The 21,459-nt window shown below is 40.7% G+C and overlaps 1 protein-coding gene across 6 annotated transcripts in view; it reads left to right on the top strand.

Moving 5' to 3' along the window:
- The window catches only part of Wdr72 (WD repeat domain 72), a 172,873-nt gene that overhangs the window by 3,195 nt on the left and 148,219 nt on the right, over positions 1–21,459 (top strand). For all 6 annotated transcript variants that reach the window (XM_006511283.2, XM_006511281.2, XM_006511280.2 and 3 more), the window contains one exon: positions 20,876–21,055. In XM_006511283.2, the coding sequence (XP_006511346.1) occupies positions 20,903–21,055 (153 nt within the window). In that variant the 5' untranslated portion in view covers positions 20,876–20,902. The remainder of the gene's footprint in view (positions 1–20,875; positions 21,056–21,459) is intronic.

Below are 21,459 nucleotides of genomic sequence, written 5' to 3' on the forward strand. Positions count from 1 at the left end.
ATTTCTTTTTGGTATTGTTAGCTTTCAGCATCATTTTTTAAATACAGAAGTCTTTCCCTTTCAATTCTGATGAGTACACATGAGTGAGTTCCCCCTCTCTCAAGTGTTGTGCAAGTTGGCTGAATAAATGAACATTGCCCCTTTCTGCCTCTTATGACTTCATGAATTCAAGGAGTTTTGTTACAATGCCCTGCAGAGTGTGGAAAAATTCTACCTGCCGTGTAGGTATCACCACTAGACAGAAATAGGAATTTAATTACTTTAGATTCTGTTCATTGAAGAGAAAAAAAAATGTTCTACAGGGTCCACACTAGCCCTGTAGGTCACTGAAAGCCCAGAGCAGACCAGGCCTCCATTCACATCAAAGCATGGTTATCTGGCAAAAAAAAAAAAAAAAAAAAAAAAAAAAAAAAAAAAAAAATTAGGTGAGAATTATTTGGGGGAGGGGAGGGGATTCATTCCTTTTGTTTGTTTTCTTTGACTTAGTGAATTAACTTGAATATTTGTTCATTGTGTTGATGATATTCATAAGGTCCTGACAGCTGCAAGCTGAGGTTCAGTCAAGCTGCTTAGCTTAAGAATAAACATCTCTGGAATCCTAGTCTATATTCTGACTCCTGGACTCAGCGTGAGAGGTTCCATCCAGTGGGAAATCCCAAGAGTCTTCATTTGAACAGAACTCGAAGGTGATGCGGATCTCATAGAAATCATCATTTTGTGCAAATGGTGCACTTGCAGGTGTGTGTGTGTGTGTGTGTGTGTGTGTGTGTGTGTGAGTTCCTTGTGTATACAGGTGCCAATGTGGAGGCTAGACATCAACATCAGCTGTCTTCCCTGATTTCCTTTCACTTTTCTCTCTCACTGAACCTGGGGATTGCTAAGACTAGGCTGGCCAGAGAGCCTCAGGAGTCGGCCTGTCTCTATCTCTCCAGCACTGGGAATATAAGCATGCTACCATGCCCAGCTTTCAAGAAGTGGGTCCTGGAAACCAAACTCAGATCTCTGTGCTTGCTTGGTAAATAACCACTTTATTAACTGAGCCATGTCTCCAGCTTCTCCTATTCCTCCCCCCTCCTCATCCTCTCCTCTTTTCTAGCATATCTGAGACTCTGTGTTATATATGTATCATACAGGTGTGTAAACATGTGTGTGGTATGGTATCATACAGGTGTGTAAACATGTGTGTAGAGACTAGGAATCAACATCAGGTGGTATTTTTGTTGTTGTTGTTTTGTTTTTTGTTTTTGTTTTTGTTTTTATCTTTTTTTCCCCTGTCTTACATTTTGAGGCAGGGTTTTTCACTGAGACCAGACCTCACTAATTATCTAGTCTGGCTGGACAGGGTTTCCCTTAATTTGACTCTTTTTTCTATTTTTAGTACCAAAAGAAAGCGTCACCCCAAATAATTTTTTTCTAATCACTTGCAGATGAAGTAAGTCCTTAGTGTATCAAGAGTTACAACAAGTGAATGAGTTCAGGACTAGGAAGGTGGGGCTTGTTTAGTTATCAACTATTTTATTAGATTGTTCCCTATTTTCTCTCAGCTCTGAATATAAATTCCTATCTCATTATTTCAGTATTTGACTTGGCCCCACTGTGAATCCTCTTCACTCCCCATCTAGGCCGAGCAAATTCACATCCCATGTGTCCAACATCCCATGTATCTTTTGAAAACCTAGCTGCAGTCTTTATCCCTCAGGGTACACAGATCCCTTATCTGTATGCATCTCAGGGGAGTGGGATGCGACCTCTCAGTGTCTGGCAGACCACAGTGTCAGGTACTTCATAAGGGTGCATTGGGGCGAATCAACTCCCACTTTATGCATGACTATAGAATCCAAATACTTTTTGTGATACACTCAGTAGTTTTCTCCTCTTTCGGCTGAGAGAAACCTTAAATAATTCTCCATGCCTGCTTTTTAAGAAACATGGTACATCCAATTATAATCATTACTTCAGAAAGGGACTTTCTAATTGCCTTGTTCTTCTCATCTTTCCATTTACTTATTTAGCTTAAGAGAAACACAGAGTGATTCTAAGCAGCTTTGCCATGCCCTGGATGCAGAGGCAATTGATTGCTTGTTCTGTGGGCCCACAAGGACAGGACAGGATTTGGAGAATTCCATTTCCCTACACTTCCGTTTTCTACAGAAAAAAAAAAACAAAAACAAACAAAACAAAACAAAACAAACAAACAAACCTCTTGACAGGGAGAGTTCCAGCCTTTTTTAAAATTTATTTTATTTTTTATTCTTTTCCGTGAAAGAAAGCAAGTCAGAATGACCCTTGAATTGCTAATGCCTGTCACCTGGAGAAGGAGCAAATTATTTTCTGGCCTCCGTGTTGCCGTGTATAGAACATGTGTTTTGAGGAGCTGCTGTTTTTCACGGCCTCTTTTGCCAGCTGAGGTGCAACATAAACTATTTTAATTAATACCGTGTCACCAAAAGGGATTGAGGTAGCCAATTGAATTCTGCCAAGATAGAGTCTTTTGATGAAAACATATCTTTATTGATTGAGGATGAAAAAAAAATCATTCTTAAAATGAAATCCAGAGAAAAAAATCACGTCCCTCAGAGAAAATTTCTGAGTGGCAGGCTGAGATTAACATCATAAAATTGAATTTGTGCTTCAAGCCTTTGATGTAATCAGCAGCTGGGAGATGGCGCTGCCCTCGCTGCGTGCCCTCCGATTATTGTGGGGAATGAAATAAGGGTTTCTGGTGTCCCTCCTCCAAGAAATACAAACAAGGTATTACCAGGTAGTTTCTTGCTAGTTAAAATAGGTTGGATCGATTGGAGGCCTCTTAAGCCCTCATTGGCCCATGAACTGTAGGAGTTGAGCATTTATTTATGCCCCAGGGACAGAATTTGTGGCTGTTGCTAGAGTGACTTCCTTGGTCAGTAGGAACCTAGCAGAGCAGAGCAAAGGGGTCCTCCTAACCAGGGACTGCTTTGTGATAGGAAGAGGCTGGGAAAGGTTAGAGAGCAACACAGTGCTAGGTCTGGGTGCAGTCAGTGTGGGGACTCCTAGCTGGAAGGCATGCCCTATGTGGACATCATCTCAGAGTTGGAGATCATAGATGCCTAGTCACTTCAACAGGTTTTCTCCTGTTTTTGTTTAGTCCCGGTACTTGAAAGACCCACCGTCCACACCTTTGACTCTGTGGGTATAAACAATTGCATCTGTAGACTAAGTACGAAAATCTCTTAGCAGATTCACCATCAGACTCAAGAATAGCTTGAACCTCAGTCACCCTGTGCCTGAGCTCAAGTTGTATTTGTTTTGTGTTGTTTCCTTTTCTTAGGGGTACAGGTTTGCTCATGTGGACTGTAAACAAAAGACGATGCTATTCTGACTCTCACTCTCAATCTCCTTGAGATGTGGGATGGGCTTTGAGGTCAGACAGACATGGGATGTAATTATATCTCACCACGGAATTCAGCTTTGCCAAGCCTCTTTCCCGCAGATAATCACTAAATGACAGGTATGCAGATGAAATAGGGAAGGTGGTAAATGCCCAGAGCAGTGTTGAGGCAGTGGCTGGCATTTAGTTAAGCATGTGTAAGTGGGATATGTAAGGTTTCCTTATGACTGAGAAGGGGAGAAAAAGCCAGGAGAAGTTTGGATGTGTTCTCAAAGAAGGAGACATGAGAGGAATCAAGGCCAAGGAGAGTCCATGTCATAAAGTAGTAACATGAGGAATACAAAAAGAAAATGAGCTGTCTGATTTATGACAGAAATCCCAAATAGGTAAGAAGGGATGGGTAAAGGTGCTTGCTGCCAAGACAGAGAGCCTGAGTTCAATTTTCAGGACCAGCTTGGTAGAAGGAGAGAACCAACTCTCACAAATTGTCTTCAGACTTTACACACACACACACACACACACACACACACACACACACACACACAGGAGAGAAAGAGAGGAAGAGGGAGAGAGGGAGAGGGAGAGAGGGAGAGGGAGAGAAAGAGAGGGAGAGAGGGAGAGGGAGAGAGGGAGAGAGGGAGAGGGAGAGGGAGAGGGAGAGGGAGCGGGAGCGGGAGAGGGAGAGGGAGAGGGAGAGGGAGAGGGAGCGGGAGAGGGAGAGGGAGAGGGAGAGGGAGAGGGAGAGGGAGAGGGAGAGGGAGAGGGAGAGGGAGAGGGAGAGGGAGAGGGAGAGGGAGAGGACGCTTTGGGGAGTCAGAGATAGGCAGAAAGAAGCCTGGAGTTGAACCCTCAGCCAAATTAGCCTGTCAGTGAGCTCTGTGTCAGCAAGAGACCTGGTCTCAAAGCAAAAGGTCTATGGCACCAGAGAAATGACAGCTGATGTTGTTCTCTGGCTTGCGCAGGCAATGAATACAAATGGACCCCCACTGAAATTTACACACATCAGGTATTTAAGTAGGACAAGGTTCCTTTGTGTTATAATCCTCAAGCCCTGTATCCTTTTACTGCTTACCCTCCTGCAAGCCCCCTGGGCTTCTGTTGGTGTAAGCATACAATACAAGGGATGGGCTTAAAGCAGAGGTTCTCAACCTGTGGGTCACAACCCTTTAGGAGGGGTCATATAAGACCATTGGAAAACACAGATATTTACCTCATGATTCATAACAGTAGCAAAATTACAGTTATGAAGTAGCAACTAAAATAATTGTATGTTTGGGAGCTCATCACAACAGGAGGAACTGTGTTAAAGGATCAAAGCTTTAGGAAAGGTGAGAACCACTAGCTTATAGGCGTCCATACAGCCTAGTGCTGGTCACCTCACTGACAAAAAATAATAAAATCACAAGTGTAGGAGGCATCTCTAAACAGACCTGCTCCCCCACCCCCACCCCTGATGCTCTCTGCCTTCTCTGGAGGAAGAAGAGACAAACTGAAGGGCAGCAGACTCACTTTCATCACTGGCTTGTGTGCAACAGGGAGGGAAAAAATGTGGTGCAAGAGTCAAGGCTAAGAGACAACTGAACCTCGGGAAAACATATTTGTCCAGGAAGAGCTAGGAGTAAGAGACTAACTCCTGCCAACTTCAGGAAAGATGCCTGTGTCCCTGAGATCCCCACCCGCAGGTGCTCATACCTGCTGGTACCACACAGCTCCTTAGCTGCTGCTGTGATTTCTAGAAGGCAGACAGATGCCTGTGTTTTATCAACCTGGGCTAGACGCAATGGTGGAGGCATAGGCTTGGTTACAGCCAGACAAGGTGGAAGTGATTCTCAGCAGGTATGTCTGATTTGAGCTTTGGATGTAGCTGTTATCCTTCTGTGGATGTCCTCACTCCACTCCCAGCCCCATCCCTAGCCTCATGCCCTGTGTGTGTTTCCTCACAGGCTTCTGTTTTTGTGTAAACACGCAGGGCCTTTCTCCTCAGGCACAGGCACAGGCACAGGCACGCTGTTGGTGATTGGTGAGCGGCTTAGTCTCTCTCATGGAAATCCCTGCAATGTAGCAAAGTCTCTGGCACCCTGAGCTGAGGGTTTTTAGTAAGTATTTTGAAGCAAATGCAAACAAATTTAGGTAAGGAGGAAGCAGAGAGAAGAGAGGCCAGTTGGAGAGAAAAAGTAAGGATTAATAAGGTAGGCACTGAGGTAGCAGAAAGTGAAAAGGTATAAAAACAAGGAAGTTGTTATAGGAGATTAGCACGGCACACTTAGAAAAAATAAAGTAAGGCAAAACTGGGGAGTATTGAAATGGCAGAGGTCGCTCACATAGTGAAAGACTTTGCTTTGCTTTTTAAACGACACTAAACAAATGATGTTAGGGCATATGGGATGTCCTTTGTGTTGGTAGAATTTCAACACACTTTTACTTTTTAAAGTATGCATTTATGGGTATATTCATGAAAATGCAGGTTCCCAGAGAGTCCAGAAGAGGGCACTGGATCCTCAGGAACTAAATTATAGTTTGTAATTATAATTTACTAAATTATATGAGCTGTCTAACGTAGGTACTAGGAATCAAACTTGGATCCTGTGCAAGAGCAGTACCTGCTCCAACCACTGAACCATCCCTTCAGTCCCTGCAGTGGGATTTGAAAGAGGCAGAGGGAGCTCAGCACAGTGGCCAAAGATTACCCTTGTAATCCCAGCATCTGGGAGGTGGAGGCAGGAGGATCAGAGGATCCGGATCATCATCAGCTGTATAGGTCAGCGTGAACTATGAGAGGTTCTGGATCATTCACAGCTGAAGGTCAGCCTGAGCTATGAGTGACACTGTCAAGAAACTAGGCTGAAATGAATGCTGAAGTAATAATTCACTGTTACAGTGCATGGCAGCCACGTGTCCAGTAGCACACAATAAACATATATGTGTTAGTGGATGCTAGTATATTGGACATTTTCAAAAATGAAACCAGCATATGCAATACCATGATTCTGGGGACATTTATCATTCCCCAGGGTACGCTTATATAATACACTGTATTTATTTATTTATTTAAATATAAATGACAGTTTTTTCCATGCAGAGTTGTGGCGTCAAGGGGAGGAGCAGCATTGGCATGATGTTGACCCCACTTTGCTGATGGACAGGAACATGTCAGAGGAGGAGATCCCCTCAGCAAACAGGAAACAGAGATTTATTAGATTTATTCTTACACAGATTAGTTTGATATTTTCCATGTGTTAACCTAAGCAAATATACTAGGCAAGTTGTTTTCCGTATTGTTCTTGGATATGAGAAAAAAGCCATCTGACTCACCGCTGGAATAGGTTTGTAGAATTCACAGGCACAAAAAACAACTGCTTTGCTAACAACACAAGTGCGTATTTAAAGTTAACCACAAGGTGACTCAGTCGTAACGACATTGAGAGCAGAGAGTTTGTTTTTCCTCTTTCCTGGTTCTCTGCAGCCCAGCCCAACAATTGCATATGTTTAGCCCTCAATAAGTATTTGTTTGATTTAATTGAGAATGAATATAGGGCTGGAGACAAGGCTGGGGGTTCACATCCATTGGCTTAACAGTGCCTCTGTGACTTCAACTACAGATTTGATGCCCTCTTCTGGCTTCTGTGGGCACTGCACTCATGTGCTTATCTCATGTGCACATAATTAAAACATAATGAAATAGATCTTTTAAAAATGGACTAGATGGTTGCCTCAGAATAAACTTTTCTTTTGGTTTAAAAAAAAATGGACTAGATGGTTTTAAGTTTAAAAAATGGCTTTCAGTATAAATCTTCGAATAGTTAAGTGTAGCACAATCTAAAACAAAGCTACACAACAACAACAACAATAACAACAAGTCCTGAAGAAAACAAAATGCCTTTTAAGGTCTAACCCTGAGGTTTTAAACGAGGGGACTATAGTTCTCTGAATTGTTCCCAGACTGAATAGATGTGAAATAGTGTGCCACTCACAAAAGGCTCCCTTGAGCTTCTCGAGTTTCTTTTCCCACGCTAACGCCCATCTCTCTAACAATGACTGCATGAAACATACTTGGCTGTTTAGTTTGTTAGTGCTGTGGCTACACAGCTTAACACGAAGCAGGGGGAATGTGCAGGTACTATGTGAGAGCATGCGGGTGCAGCTGGGAACTACGCTGGAATCTTCAGCTGTCCAACAGTTGGGGGCTATTCCTTGGTTGAGTTGCTTTCTTATATGGTCTGGGTCATGAGTATTGTAGTCACAGAGATTAATGTACATTATCTGCTTAATTCCTTCCTTGATCTCTGAGTGATTTTTAATGTTGCTGTGACCTACTAAGGTAATAATGTCTCCTGAAACATTACTATTATTTCTTAAAGATTTTCCAGTTTGCAGGAGGCATACAGTTGTTTGTTTTTGACGTGTTTTATTGAAAATAAGAATTTTTTTCAGATAATATATTTTGATTCCAGTTTCAAGTCTCTGTACTCCTCTCAGACTCTCGCATCCAGATCCACACCCGTTTTATTTCTCTTAAAAAAAAAAAAACCAAACAAACAGACATCTAAGGAATAGTAATAAAAGAAAAGAAGGTTAGAACAGGACAAATCAGCCAAACAAGAAAACACACAAGAAACACATAGAGAGGCAGAGACACACATGGCTACACACGGGAATCTCATAAAAACCTAACCAAGGGGGATCGTTTCATCTTCTGAAATTTTCCTCAGTTTTTTTTTTCTTTAATGCCTTCAAGTTTGATTGTATAAGTCTTTCATTGGCTTCGTTTTACTTACCCCAAGATATTTTATGTTTTTGAGGCTATTGGGAAAGGTGTTGTTTCTCAATCTGTTTGCCATTTGTATACAGGAAAACTACCCTTTTTGTGTGTTAGTTTTGGATCTAGCTACTTAGCTGAAAACATGAGTCAGATGTAGGGGTTTCCTGGTGAAAATTATAGGGTCACTTACTACACTAGCATATGAGGATACTCTGACTTCTTGTGTGTGTGTGTGTATATACTTCCTATTTGTGTTCCCTGGATATCTTTCTGTTGTCTTATCGATCTTGTTGAGACTTCAAGTATTACCCTGAATCAGTATGGAGAGAGTGGGCAACCTTGTCTTGTTCCTAATCTTAGCAGAATGGCTTTTGAGTTTCTCTCTATTTAAGTTGATGTTGGCTACAGGCTTGCTGTAAATTGCTTTTATTATGTCTTAAAGTTTTCTAAGTGGCAGCTAATCATTTACTCGTATTGGCAAGGAGCTTGGCTTTAATGTTGGCTAAGGGTTAATTTGGGGGTAGTTATGCTTCTGAGAGTAGAGGGCAGGATCTTGCTTCTGAGGGTAGAACTCAGGAGTGTGTGTGTGTGTGTGTTATATTATTCTTATTTGCCTTGGACATCCTTCAACTCAGTAAATTCATTTACTATTGTTGTCTTGCCTTATCTAAGATTCGGGCAGGTTTTGGAAGACACACTTCTGTGGGTACCATGTCAAGTACACAGGAGATCTCAGGTTCCCATGGGTCCAGGTTGCTTCATACCCTCTGTGGTTAAGGTTGTTGTGACATGGCAGGTTCCATGCAGCCGACAGGGCTGTGTAGATGCTCTTTCTGTTGCTTTCTTTAGTTTGCTTTGCTTCGTTTTCCAGTATGAAACTGGACTTTGCCACCAACCAGCCAGTTGTATGACAGTACCAGCCTATTTCTTCCTGGTGCACATCTCTGGTCTTTTGAGGTTTATAAAGGCAATTCATGCCCAATAAACAGAATGATGTTTTTAAGATAAAAATTGTCATATTGTAATTAACTCACAAATAAAAACATCCCACTGATAGATAAAGGGAGCCACCCAAACACTTCCCAAGTTCCAAACTCTGAACAGATAAAATGGCCTTACTGGATTCATGGAATTCCAGACTTTAGCTAACAATTACTGTTTTATTCACTTATCTGTCACAAGGGGAGTAGGTAAGGGTGACGATTGAAACTAGAATAAATAATTACCTTTATATCCACTTTCATGATTCTTGTGAACCCAGACCCATTTAAAGAGTTCAATTCAATGGATTTTAATACTGCAATTCCCTTAATCTCCAAGTAAACTCAAAATGTATAAACAAAACTCTCTCTGGCTTAAGGCTGAGCAGCCTATCCCTTTTGATAACTTAAACAAAAGACTCTTTCTTGAAGTGATTCATGCAGGTCCCTTCCCACAGGTCCCTTCCCGTGGCTGTGGTTTTAGAGGGGCTCAGTGCTGTTCCCCGTCACTTAGCAGAGACACTCCCAGAAGCCGCACTGGTCAGACTCCAGATCACATCATCACTGATGCAATCTTTCCAATCACAGACGTTTTCCCTTGCTCAGGAGGCTATTATGAAAATTCATACCTTGTGCCACAGGACTTACTCTGATAATTATTTTTCTTGCCTGTCCTCAGCCAAAGGGTCTGGACTGCTCTGTCTGTGCGTCTGGGTGTGTCCCCAAACAAAGCCATTTATGATTAAGTTAGCAACCCCAGGGTCCAGTAGACACCAATAGCAGAACCAGCTGTCCATCATGCTAATCACTATGCTGGTCTCAAGTAGGTCAGAAAGGAGAGGACAGATTCTGAGGAAAAATGATAACAGCCATTCCTTGGGACTGCCTGGCACTGTCTTTATAGAGAAAGAGTTAGGAGAGTCCAACTTTAAGAGCAGTGAATGCTGTATGAAAATTATACTAAATAAAGGGTCCAGTTGCTTGGCTTGATCTCTCTCTCTCTCTCTCTCTCTCTCTCTCTCTCTCTCTCTCTCTCTCCCTATCCCCCTTCCTTCCTTCCTTCCTTCCTTCCTTCCTTCCTTCCTTCCTTCCTTCCTTCCTTCCTTCCTTCCTTCCTTCCTTCCTTCCTTTCGATTACAAAGGAGTTTTCCTGGGTTGATCAGTAAGGCTTTCTGATGAGAAAGTCTGGGTCCTGTGCATTCTGTAGCGTTTGCTAGGAGACTTGGTTTTGGTTCTGGCTCAGCTGCTCTTTACCAGGGTTGCCTTTACTAAGTGACTAACTTTTCTGAAGTTTGATTTTTCTCATCTGGAGAAATGGAAGAGGTGCTTGTACCTCCAACATTGCTGTCTTTAGCTCAGGATTATCAGAGGCCCCCAGAGACTTGGGAAACAGAGTTACATTTCACCTGTAAGCAAACAATAAATACTTTATAAACATGTTCCACATAAAGAGTAGCAACACTTTTTTAGCGTTAGCACTTTCAGGGTTTTGAATAAGTCAAATTAGTGGTTGATTTTAAAGGTCAACTTGTCACAACCTAGAATTGCCTAAGAAACTTCAGCTGAGAAACTTTCTAGATCAGGCTGGTCTACGGACATGTATGTAGGGGATTGTCTGGATTATTAACTGGTGAAGAAAGGCCTGATCCACTGTGGGTGGCATCATTCTCTAGGCAGGCATCCTGAGCTGTATGAGATAGGAGAAAGTTAGACAAGAGCAAGCAGGCAGAAGACAGTCTGGGTGCATTTGTTTCTCCTTGTTCTTGACTGTGGCCTTGACTTCCCCTCAATGATGAACTGCAACTTGGTATTGTAAGCCAAATCAATTATTTTCTTCCACACATTACTTTTGGCTAGGATGTTTTATGAAAGCAAAAAAACTAGAAAACAATACTTTCATGAAAAAAGTTGTTTATCTGAAATTTACTTTTAACTAGTTAGCTTGTGATTTTATTTACTAAACATGGCAGGCGTAATTTTCTCCCCAATTGATTAGAATACCATCATAGAACTTAAGCGTAATGATAATGAATTGGATGATGTCATGGATAAATGTCCTGGATATGCCCACAATGCCTCTTAGAAATAAGTAGCGGTGACAAAAGTAAACACAGGGACTCTACTACTGGCAAAGCTATCGTTAGTCAGCTATGACACATCCCCCAGCCACAGAGAAAGTCCTAGTGATCCCTTGCCTTTGTCATTTATTCAGTAGACATACTGAGAACCTACTGTAAGTGAGGCAGACAATGAATCGTCTACATAGAAACAATGAACCTAATATCAATTTTCAAAGGTAAATTTTTCCAATTTTATGGATAAGAAAAGCAAGGCTCCAAGGTTAGTTCCTCACCCCTGAGACAGAAGAGGAAGGGATGGAGATGAGTGTGACTCATCCTATTATATCTTCTAGCTTCTTTTTCTTTCTCAAGAAAACATGTTTTCATTGAAAATGAGAGAGATGATGATGTCCTAAGTACACACCCGCTATGTCTGTTCTTTTTGGTGAGATACAGGTGGGGTGGGGGTGGGGGTGGGGGTGGGGGCGGGGCTGAAGTGATCACCTTCCTCTGAATGCATTCTCCCAGACCAGGAGAAGCTTTATCATTTCTGCTGTACTTCTTCATTAGCATGATGAGCGTTTACCTCCATAATTCTATCTTTTATTTTTGTGAATGCTCATGTGTGTGTGTGTGTATGTGTGTGTGTATGTATGGGTGTGTGTGAGCACATGTGCATATGTATGTGTACATGTGAATGTGTGTGTGTGTGTGTGCATGCATGTGTGTGTGTGTTCACATATGTGTGCTGGTACACGGAACCTGGAGCAGAGAGTCAGATCCCCTGGAACTGACACAAGTGCTTGTGAGCTGATCAACTTGGATTCAAAGAACCGAAAATGGGTTCTCTGGAAAAGGGCAAGTGCTCTTAACCACTAAGCCACGTTTCTTCCTCTTAACCACCAAGCCACGTTTCTAGCTCTCAACCACTACATCTTAAAGTCTCTTCCCCATTGTCTAGATCGGATATCAATACTTAAGAAATATTTAGCTGCCTGGAGAGATGGCTCTTAAAGAGTAGGCTCACAACTAAAAGAATGAGAAATATTTAGTGAATGTCAGGCAAGGTGCTAGGGTGAGGACAGGGCAGTGACTCACAGTTTCCCAGGTGTTTCCTGCTTGATGGCAGAGACCAGCTTTGCAACCACTGGGAGGTACCCATTGTAGAGGCACCCATTGTTAGAATAAGCCAGCACTGCTATTTAAACCTTTCAATACGTTTTACTTAAAGTCACTCTGAGCATGGGCTGAGAGTTCCTGCAGCTGTCATCAGCTGCCAGCATAATAACTATGTGACCAGAAGACTGGCTTCTTAGGGGCAGATACATCTTCGAAAACTCTGCAATGACTTGAGCCCTCTATATTTTTCAATTATTACCGCACTGGTCATATCTTACTCTAGTTAATGCTCTCCATTCTTTGAATACACAGGTTAGAGAGTTTTGATTTCTTCCCCAACCTTGCCTCCACCTTTCCTGAGTGATATGTGGCAGACACACTACTGGGAAGCTGCTCTTCAGTTATATCAGAGTAGAAATCTATCGCTGGAATTCGAAGAACAGTTCTGTGATCTGGCTGTAAAGATAGGTGTGCCTCCATCTGCAGGAGTCATCTGATATGCTAATCCTGGAAAGGAAGCTGCCCCTACTGCTTAAGGGTGAAAAAAAAAAAAAAAAAAAAAAAAGAGTCCTGATGATCTCGGTGCACAGGGCTGAAGCAGTAGTAAACATGGTAGAAAAAGGAAGTGAAAACCGGCTCCCTGAATGGGTGGTTTCTCATTCCCAGCAGATGACAGGAGAAAATACAGAAGATGTAGGGCAGATTTCCAAACAGGACCAATATAGGTAAAAGGGTAAAGGGAGGACCCAGGGGGTCCCAGCCTCGTGCCCCTTTTAACTTGATGGGATAGAACTGGTTTCATGTTATTTATTTATTTATTTATTTATTTATTTTCCTCTCTTTCTGTGGCTTGGCCTTTTTGGCTTTCCCTGAGGTTCTGAAATCTGTTAGTGGCAAGGAATGAGGTTCATTCTTTTGGATGACTGTCAGTATCCTTACAGAACTTTCCATAGACAGTAAAAATAATCATAATTCAGGACTTGAATGGTTCGAAACCATTTGCAAGTAACAGTCTTGAAAGCTTTTCTTATTCATGAACAAAATGCTGAAAATATAAAAGCAAACAGGTTTGGCTTTATGAAGCACAGAAAGTGGGACATCTAAGCATTATATCAAAAGTGACATTTTGCTCTTGTTTGGCATGTAGCTGACTTGCAAGGCATGTTTAACTGAGTAATTTTAGAAGTAAAATCGAATACTGTTTTTATTTCGTATATATTTTATTTGTTTTAGGCCTAATTAAATTGTATCAAATCCAGCATAGGCCCTTTAACTATTAAATATAAAATATTTTTAGATTTATTTATTTTATTTCGGATGCATAATTGTTTTCTTACACGTATCTCTGTGTTATATATACCTGGTGCCTGCTGAGGTCAGAATAGGACGTCATATCCCATGGAACTGGATTAAGGATGGTAGTGAGCCAGGATGTAGGAGCTTAGGATTGTGGAGTATAGGTCCTCTAAAAAGCAACATGTGTTCTTATATGCCAAGTCTTCTCCTTAGTGCCTGGACTAAAGCAGTTTCCCCTTAAAGCATTTGCCATCAAGAAATAACATAAACATATGTCTATCCACACACACCTGTATATATATATTTCAGACAGTTAATTCTTCTATCAATGATTGCATGTGATTCATGTACCCATATTAAACTCATCTAGTCCAGAATTTAATATCTTCTTTGAAAATTGTTTTACTGAAATTTCTATAATTTTTATGTAAGCTAATTGGTTATTAGCCTAAAAAATTAACTTTAGTTGTATCTGCTATCTGATTTAATTTCCTCTTTGCCCAAAATTGTTTTAACATTTTTCAAATAACTGTGTTTGAGCCATAGATTATCATTATTTTTATAATGATGTATAGTTTTCTCTATATTGATTTCTTCTAAATTATTTGAGCCTATCTAGCTTTTCTTATACATAAAATTTTACTTTTGATATTTAACTCATTTTTCCATTATTTTCCCTTCTAAGTATATGCATTTAAGGTTATAATATTCCATCTAGTAGGGAAGCCTAAATTTGTCAGGTTTTGTTATACAAGGCTTCATCGTCATCAAGCTTTGATAATATCTAATTGTTATTATGTTTTCTTGGTTGGTCAAGGACCATTTAAGACACATTGTTTCTATCACAAATATTTATAGATGAAATACATTGTTTGTGTTCTCTGTGTTGAGGGTATTGGAGGAAATATAACTTAAAAATATTAAGTTTTAGAAAAATATTGTTTCTTGTATAGTATCCTAACAGTTGTATAGTGGGAATATTTTAATTTCTAATAGTGGCTTTATTCAAAACCCATATTTTCATTTCTACCTGGCACATTCTCACCTTTCTTTCATTTCCAGCCTTGGCATGTTAATGTCTTAGGAAGCTTTGACTAGGATATGTTCTGAGCTAGCATAGGTTAAGACCATTGAGTGCTTTTGCAGAGGACCCAGTTCCATTCTCCAGCACCTACATGGTGTTTCAGTACCATCTGATACTCTGATCCCTGGCGATCCAATGCCATCTTCTAGTCTCACCAGGTACCACACACACACACACACACACATGATGCATAGACACAACATTATTACACAAAAAGTGAAAACATTTATAAAAAAGAACCGTTGGCTGTTTTTTACAGCTATTTTCTTCCACATACTTTTACTGTAGTTTCTGAGATGTTTAGATGTTAATTTAAGTTTAATTTAGCATTTTCTTTCCTGTGCTGTTTCTTTGCTCCTAGCTTCTTTTTTCTTTATTTTTTCTTTTTCTTTTCTTTTTTTATTAGGTATTTATTTGATTTACATTTCCAATGCTATCCCAAAAGTCCCCCACCTGCTCCCCCACCTACTCCCCCAGCTACCCACTCCCACTTCTTGGCCCTGGCATTCCCCTGTACTGAGGCATATAAAGTTTGCATGACCAATGGGCCTCTCTTTCCACTGATGGCCAACTAGGCCATCTTCTGATACATATGCAGCTAGAGACAAGAGCTCCAGGGGTGCTGATTAATTCATATTGTTGTTCCACCTATAGGGTTGCAGATCCCTTTAGCTCCTTCGGTATTTTCTCTAGCTCCTCCATTGGGGGCTCTGTGATCCATCCAATAGCTGACTGTGAGCATCCACTTATGTGTTTGCTAGGCCCCAGCATAGTCTCACAAGAGACAGCTATATCTGGGTCCTTTCAGCAAAATCTTGCTAGTGTATGCAATGGTGTCAGCGTTTGGAAGCTGATTATGGGATGGATTCCCGGATATGGCAGTCTCTAGATGGTCCATCCTTTCATCACAGCTCCAAACTTTGTCTCTGTAACCCCTTCCATGGGTGTTTTGTCCCCAATTCTACGAAGGGGCAAAGTGTCCACACTTTGGTTTTCATTCTTCTTGAGTTTCATGAGTTTAGCAAATTGTGTCCTATATCTTGGGTATTCTAAGTTTCTGGGCTAATATCCACTTATCAGTGAGTACATATTGTGTGAGCTCTTTTGTGATTGGGTTACCTCACTCAGGATGATGCCCTCCAGGTCCATCCATTCCCCTAGGAATTTCATAAATTCATTCTTTTTAATAGCTGAGTAGTACTCCATTGTGTAAATGTACCACATTTTCTGTATCCATTCCTCTGTTGAGGGGCATCTGGGTTCTTTCCAGCTTCTGGCTATTATAAATAAGGCTGCTATGAACATAGTGGAGCATGTGTCCTTCTTACAGGTTGGGACATCTTCTGGATATATGCCCAGGAGAGGAATTGCGGGATCCTCCGGTAGTACTATGTCCAATTTTCTGAGGAACCACCAGACTGATTTCCAGAGTGGTTGTACAAGCTTGCAATCCCATCAACAATGGAGGAGTGTTCCTCTTTCTCTACATCCTCGCCAGCATCTGCTGTCACCTGAATTTTTGATCTTAGCCATCCTGACTGGTGTGAGGTGGAATCTCAGGGTTGTTTTGATTTGCATTTCCCTGATGATTAAGGATGTTGAACATTTTTTCAGGTGTTTCTCAGCCATTAGGTATTCCTCAGGTGAGAATTCTTTGTTTAGCTCTGAGTCCCATTTTTTAATGGGGTTATTTGATTTCCTGGAGTCTACCTTCTTGAGTTCTCTCTATATATTGGATATTAGTCCCCTATCTGATTTAGGATAGGTAAAGATCCTTTCCCAATCTGTTGGTGGTCTTTTTGTCTTATTGACGGTGTCTTGCCTTGCAGAAGCTTTGCAATTTTATGAGGTCCCATTTGTTGATTCTCGGTCTTACAGCACAAGCCATTGCTGTTCTATTCAGGAATTTTTCCCCGTGCCCATATCTTCGAGGATTTTCCCTACTTTCTCCTCTATAAGTTTCAGTGTCTCTGGTTTTATGTGGAGTTCCTTAATCCACTTAGATTTGACCTTAGTACAAGGAGATAGGAATGGATCAATTTGCATTCTTCTACATGATAACAGCCAGTTGTGCAAGCACCATTTGTTGAAAATGCTGTCTTTTTTCTACTGGATGGTTTTTGCTCCCTTGTCAAAGATCAAGTGACCATAGGTGTGTGGGTTCATTTCTGGGTCTTCAATTCTATTCCATTGGTCTACTCCTGTACCATGCAGTTTTTTATCACAATTGCTCTGTAGTACAGCTTTAGGTCAGGCATGATGATTCCACCAGAGGTTCTTTTATCCTTCAGAAGAGTTTTTGATATCCTAGGTTTTTTGTTTTTCCAGATGAATTTGCAGATTGCCCTTTCTAATTTGTTGAAGAATTGAGTTGGAATTTTGATGGGGATTGCATTGAATCTGTAGATTGCTTTTGGCAAGATAGCCATTTTTACTATATTGATCCTGCCAATCCATGAAACAACACACCTAAAGCTCTAGAACAAAAGGAAGCAAATTTACCCAAGAGGAGTAGATGGCAGGAAATAATCAAACTCAGGAGTGAAATCAACCAAGTGGAAACAAGAAGAACTATTCAACGAATCAAAGAAATGAGGAGCTGGTTCTTTGAGAAAATCAACAAAATAGATAAACCCTTAGCCAGACTCACTAGAGTGACCAGGGAAAGCATCCTAATTAACAAAATCAGAAATGAAAAGGGATACATAACAACAGATCTTGAAGAAATCCAAAACACCATCAGATCCTTCTACAAAAGGCTATACTCAACAAAACTGGAGAACCTGGATGAAATGGACAAGTTTCTAGACAGATACCAGGTACCAAAGTTAAACCAAGATCAGGTTAATGATCTAAACAGTCCCATATCCCCTAAAGAAATAGAAGCAGTCATTAATAGTCTCCCAACCAAAAAAAAAAAAAAGCCCAGCCAGGACCAGATGGGTTTAGTGCAGAGTTCTATCAGACCTTCAAAGAAGATCTAATCCCAGTTCTGCACAAATTATTCCACAAAATAGAAGCAGATCTATGAAGCCACAATTACTCTGATACCTAAACCACAAAAAGACCCAACAAAGATAGAGAACTTCAGACCAATTTCCCTTATGAATATCGATGCAAAAATACTCAAGTTCTCGCTAACCGAATCCAAGAACACATCAAAACAATCATTCATCCTAACCAAGTAGGTTTCATTCCAGGGATGCAGGGATGGTTCAATATACGGAAATCCATCAATGTAATCCAGTATATAAACAAACTCAAAGACAAAAACCACATGATCATCTCCTTAGATTCAGAGAAAGCATTTGACAAAATCCAACACCCATTCATGATAAAAGTCTTGGAAAGATCAGGAATTCAAGGCCCATACCTAAACATGATAAAAGCAATCTACAGCAAACCAGTAGCCAACATCAAAGTAAATGGTGAGAAGCTGGAAGCAATCCCACTAAAATCAGGGACTAGACAAGGCTGCCCACTTTTCCTACCTATTCAACATTGTACTTGAAGTCCTAGCCAGAGCAATTCAACAACAAAAGGAGATCAAGGGGATACAAATTGGAAAGGAAGAAGTCAAAATATCACTTTTTGCAGATGATATAATAGTATATATAAGTGACCCTAAAAATTCCACCAGAGAACTCCTAAACCTGATAAACAGCTTCAGTGAAGTAGGTGGATATAAAATTAACTCAAACAAGTCAATGGCCTTTCTCTACACAAAGAATAAACAGGCTGAGAAAGAAATTAGGGAAACAACACCCTTCTCAATAGTCACAAATAATATAAAATACCTTGGTGTGACTCTAACTAAGGAAGTGAAAGATCTGTATGATAAGAACTTCAAGTCTCGTTTTTCTACTTGATCAATATATTTCTTTTTGTTTGATATAACACACGTTTGTTTTTTTCTTTCCATATCCTGTCGTAATTCCTGCCTTAAGAAGATCTCATCAATATCCTTTCTTTCAGAGTGAGTTAACAGAGATATACTTCCTCGTCCATGCTATTACCTCACTTTTTTGTTTCCCACTAGTGTCAGTCAACGTTCATCTTTGTTGTTATGCTAGTCCTACTTTTCTTTCTGCTGCTGTGATAGAGACCATGACCAAAAGTAATTTGAGGAAGCAAGGGTTTGTTTGTCTTGGAACTCATCATTGAGGAAAGCCAGAGCAAGAACTCCAACAGGAGCAGAGAGAGACAAGAGCCATGAAAATCAGTGGGCTACTCTGCTCCCCGTGGCTTGCTTCCTCTGGCTTGACCCCCAAGGCTTGCTCAGTCTAATTTCTTGTATAACTCAGAACCACCTCTCCAGAGGTAGTACTGCCCACAGCAGGCTGACTCCCGCCCCTACCCCAACACTAATCAATCAACAGTCAAGGCAAGTCCTCAGGACCTACCACAGTTAAGTTCATCTGGTCAGTCCTTCAGTTGTTTGTATTTGTTGCACTTATGAATGAAATGCAAGCTCTTTACTAGTGAGCTGGATCCCCAAACTTTAAATTCTTGAAAGGTGGGGAGGAGAGGGAGAAGGGAGAGGGGAAGAGGAGGGACAGGGGCAAGGGAGGGGGAAGGGGGTGAGAAGAGAGAATATAAATTAAGTAGTCCAGGCTGGGCTTTAACTAGTGTCCTCCTGCCTCAGGTTCTCAAGTTTTTTGGATTATAGATTTGTGTCACAAGGACTGGTTGAATCTATTTGTTTTTTTTTTTGTTGTTGTTGTTTTGTTTTGTTTTGTTTTAGGTTTTAATGTCTTTGTCAATTTAATAATTTCTAACAGTTTATTTGTTCTTTCTATGGTGAATTTTAGATCAATTACTTATTTTTAGTCCCTAGGCACCCTTATTGCTCATGGTTTATTATTTTCACGGCTGTGTTATAACTTTTTTATTATGAACTTATGATTGTAGTTATGATTCCTTAAGAATTCTGTTCAGACTTGGTTTGTTACAGTATCTTCCAGAATGCTCCCCTGAAGAAAACAAAATCCAACATTAATAAACTATAATGGTCATGCAAAATACTTTAAGAAATATGCAGTAAATATATACATTAAAGTATAAGTTTTGTTTTCTGTCCACACTTATAAACCCTCCACCAGAGTCCAGACAATGAATATGTTCACCACCCTCAAAGCTGTCAACATTTGGGGCCTGCAAAGATTATTCATCAGTTTAAGATAACCCACTACTCTTGCAGAGAGAGGATCAGAGTTCAATGCCCAACTCCCCCATCAGGCAGTTCACAACCACCTGTAACTTTTTTTTTTTTTTTTAAAGATTTATTTATTTATTACATGTAAGTACACTGTAGCTGTCTTCAGACACTCCAGAAGAGGGAGTCAGATCTCCTTACAGATGGTTGTGAGCCACCATGTGGTTGCTGGGATTTGAACTCCGGACCTCTGGAAGAGCAGTCGGGTGCTCTTACCCACTGAGCCATCTCACCAGCCCCCCACCTGTAACTTTTGCTCCAAGGAATTCAGCACCCTCTTCTGGCCCCAGAGATTCTGCACTCATGTGCACAGATATGGATGCATACATTTAATTAGAAATAAAATAAATCTTAAATTAGAAAAAAAAATCTCTCCATGTTTCCCTGTGGGTCCTCACACTCGCCTGTTTATTCTTCCTGTCTGCAAGGCTGCCCTGCCCTGCTCTCTGCTTTTAGTTACTATGTCTTAATATGAACTTTCTAGTATTTTACCCAGAGGTCATACAGCATTGTTCTTTTTAGGTACCTAATATTTTCAAATAACTAGCTTGAAATTCATGTAGTATGGGTCAATGAGTTCTTTATTTGGTTGGGGAATAGTATCCCATTGTGTGGCTAGGCCTCTGCTTATTTATCTGGTTACCTATTCATTGGCATTTGGCTTGTTTACAGCTTTTAGCTATTGTGAATAAGGTTGTGCATATAGCAGTCTTCTTATAAACACATACATTTTTTTTCCTGTTGAATAAGACGTAGAACGGAATGGCTGAGTCATGGAGCAAATATGCATCTGGCTTTGCAAGAAATGGCCACAGTGACTTCCACCAAATACAAAAAAACTGTACTCAAACACACTTGATCTGGAACTCACTATATAGCTGAAGCCAACCTTGAACTTGTGCCAAAACTCCTTCCTCCACTTTCTGTTGCTGGAACTACAGATGTGAGATTCCCCAGTTTTAAGGAAGATAACCATGCACATTTTTTCCCCTCAGTTTCTCTGTATCTGGTGTTCATCCAGCATGAGGGGTGCTCTGCAGGCTGTGGCCCTCTGGGGAAGAAAAGCTCCTCCCCACAGCATCACGGCCATCATGATCACAGATGACCAGCAAACCATAGTGACTGGAAGTCAGGAGGGTCAGCTCTGCCTCTGGAGCCTCTCACCTGAACTGAAGGTAAGTAAAGTCGCAGGGATTAAGTGTGTCCACTCTGCTTCTCAGACCTACAGTAATGGTAGAGGCCTTGTGTGAAGGTGGGAAAGGTGTTCATTATAGAACAAATCAAGATGTTATGAGAAAATTATGAATAGCGTTAATAATTTCTGCTCCCAGCTAAGTATTATCACCCTTCGAGCTGCACTTACTTTTACTATTCTCTATTCTGAATTATATGTGTGAGTAAGAGCTATAGACGTTTAAGTATAGTTCTAAAGAATAATGGCCCATTAAAATAAACAAAAGGCACTCCTGAAAGCCACTATTAACTAAATGAGTAATATCTTAATTATCTGGACATTTCTGATGGGTTAGCCTTCTTGCTATTCTTTGGAGTCTCTGCTTTGAGACGCTTTTTTACAGAC

This window comes from Mus musculus, chromosome 9 (genome assembly GCF_000001635.26).
Source record: "Mus musculus strain C57BL/6J chromosome 9, GRCm38.p6 C57BL/6J".
Taxonomy (NCBI): domain Eukaryota; kingdom Metazoa; phylum Chordata; class Mammalia; order Rodentia; family Muridae; genus Mus; species Mus musculus.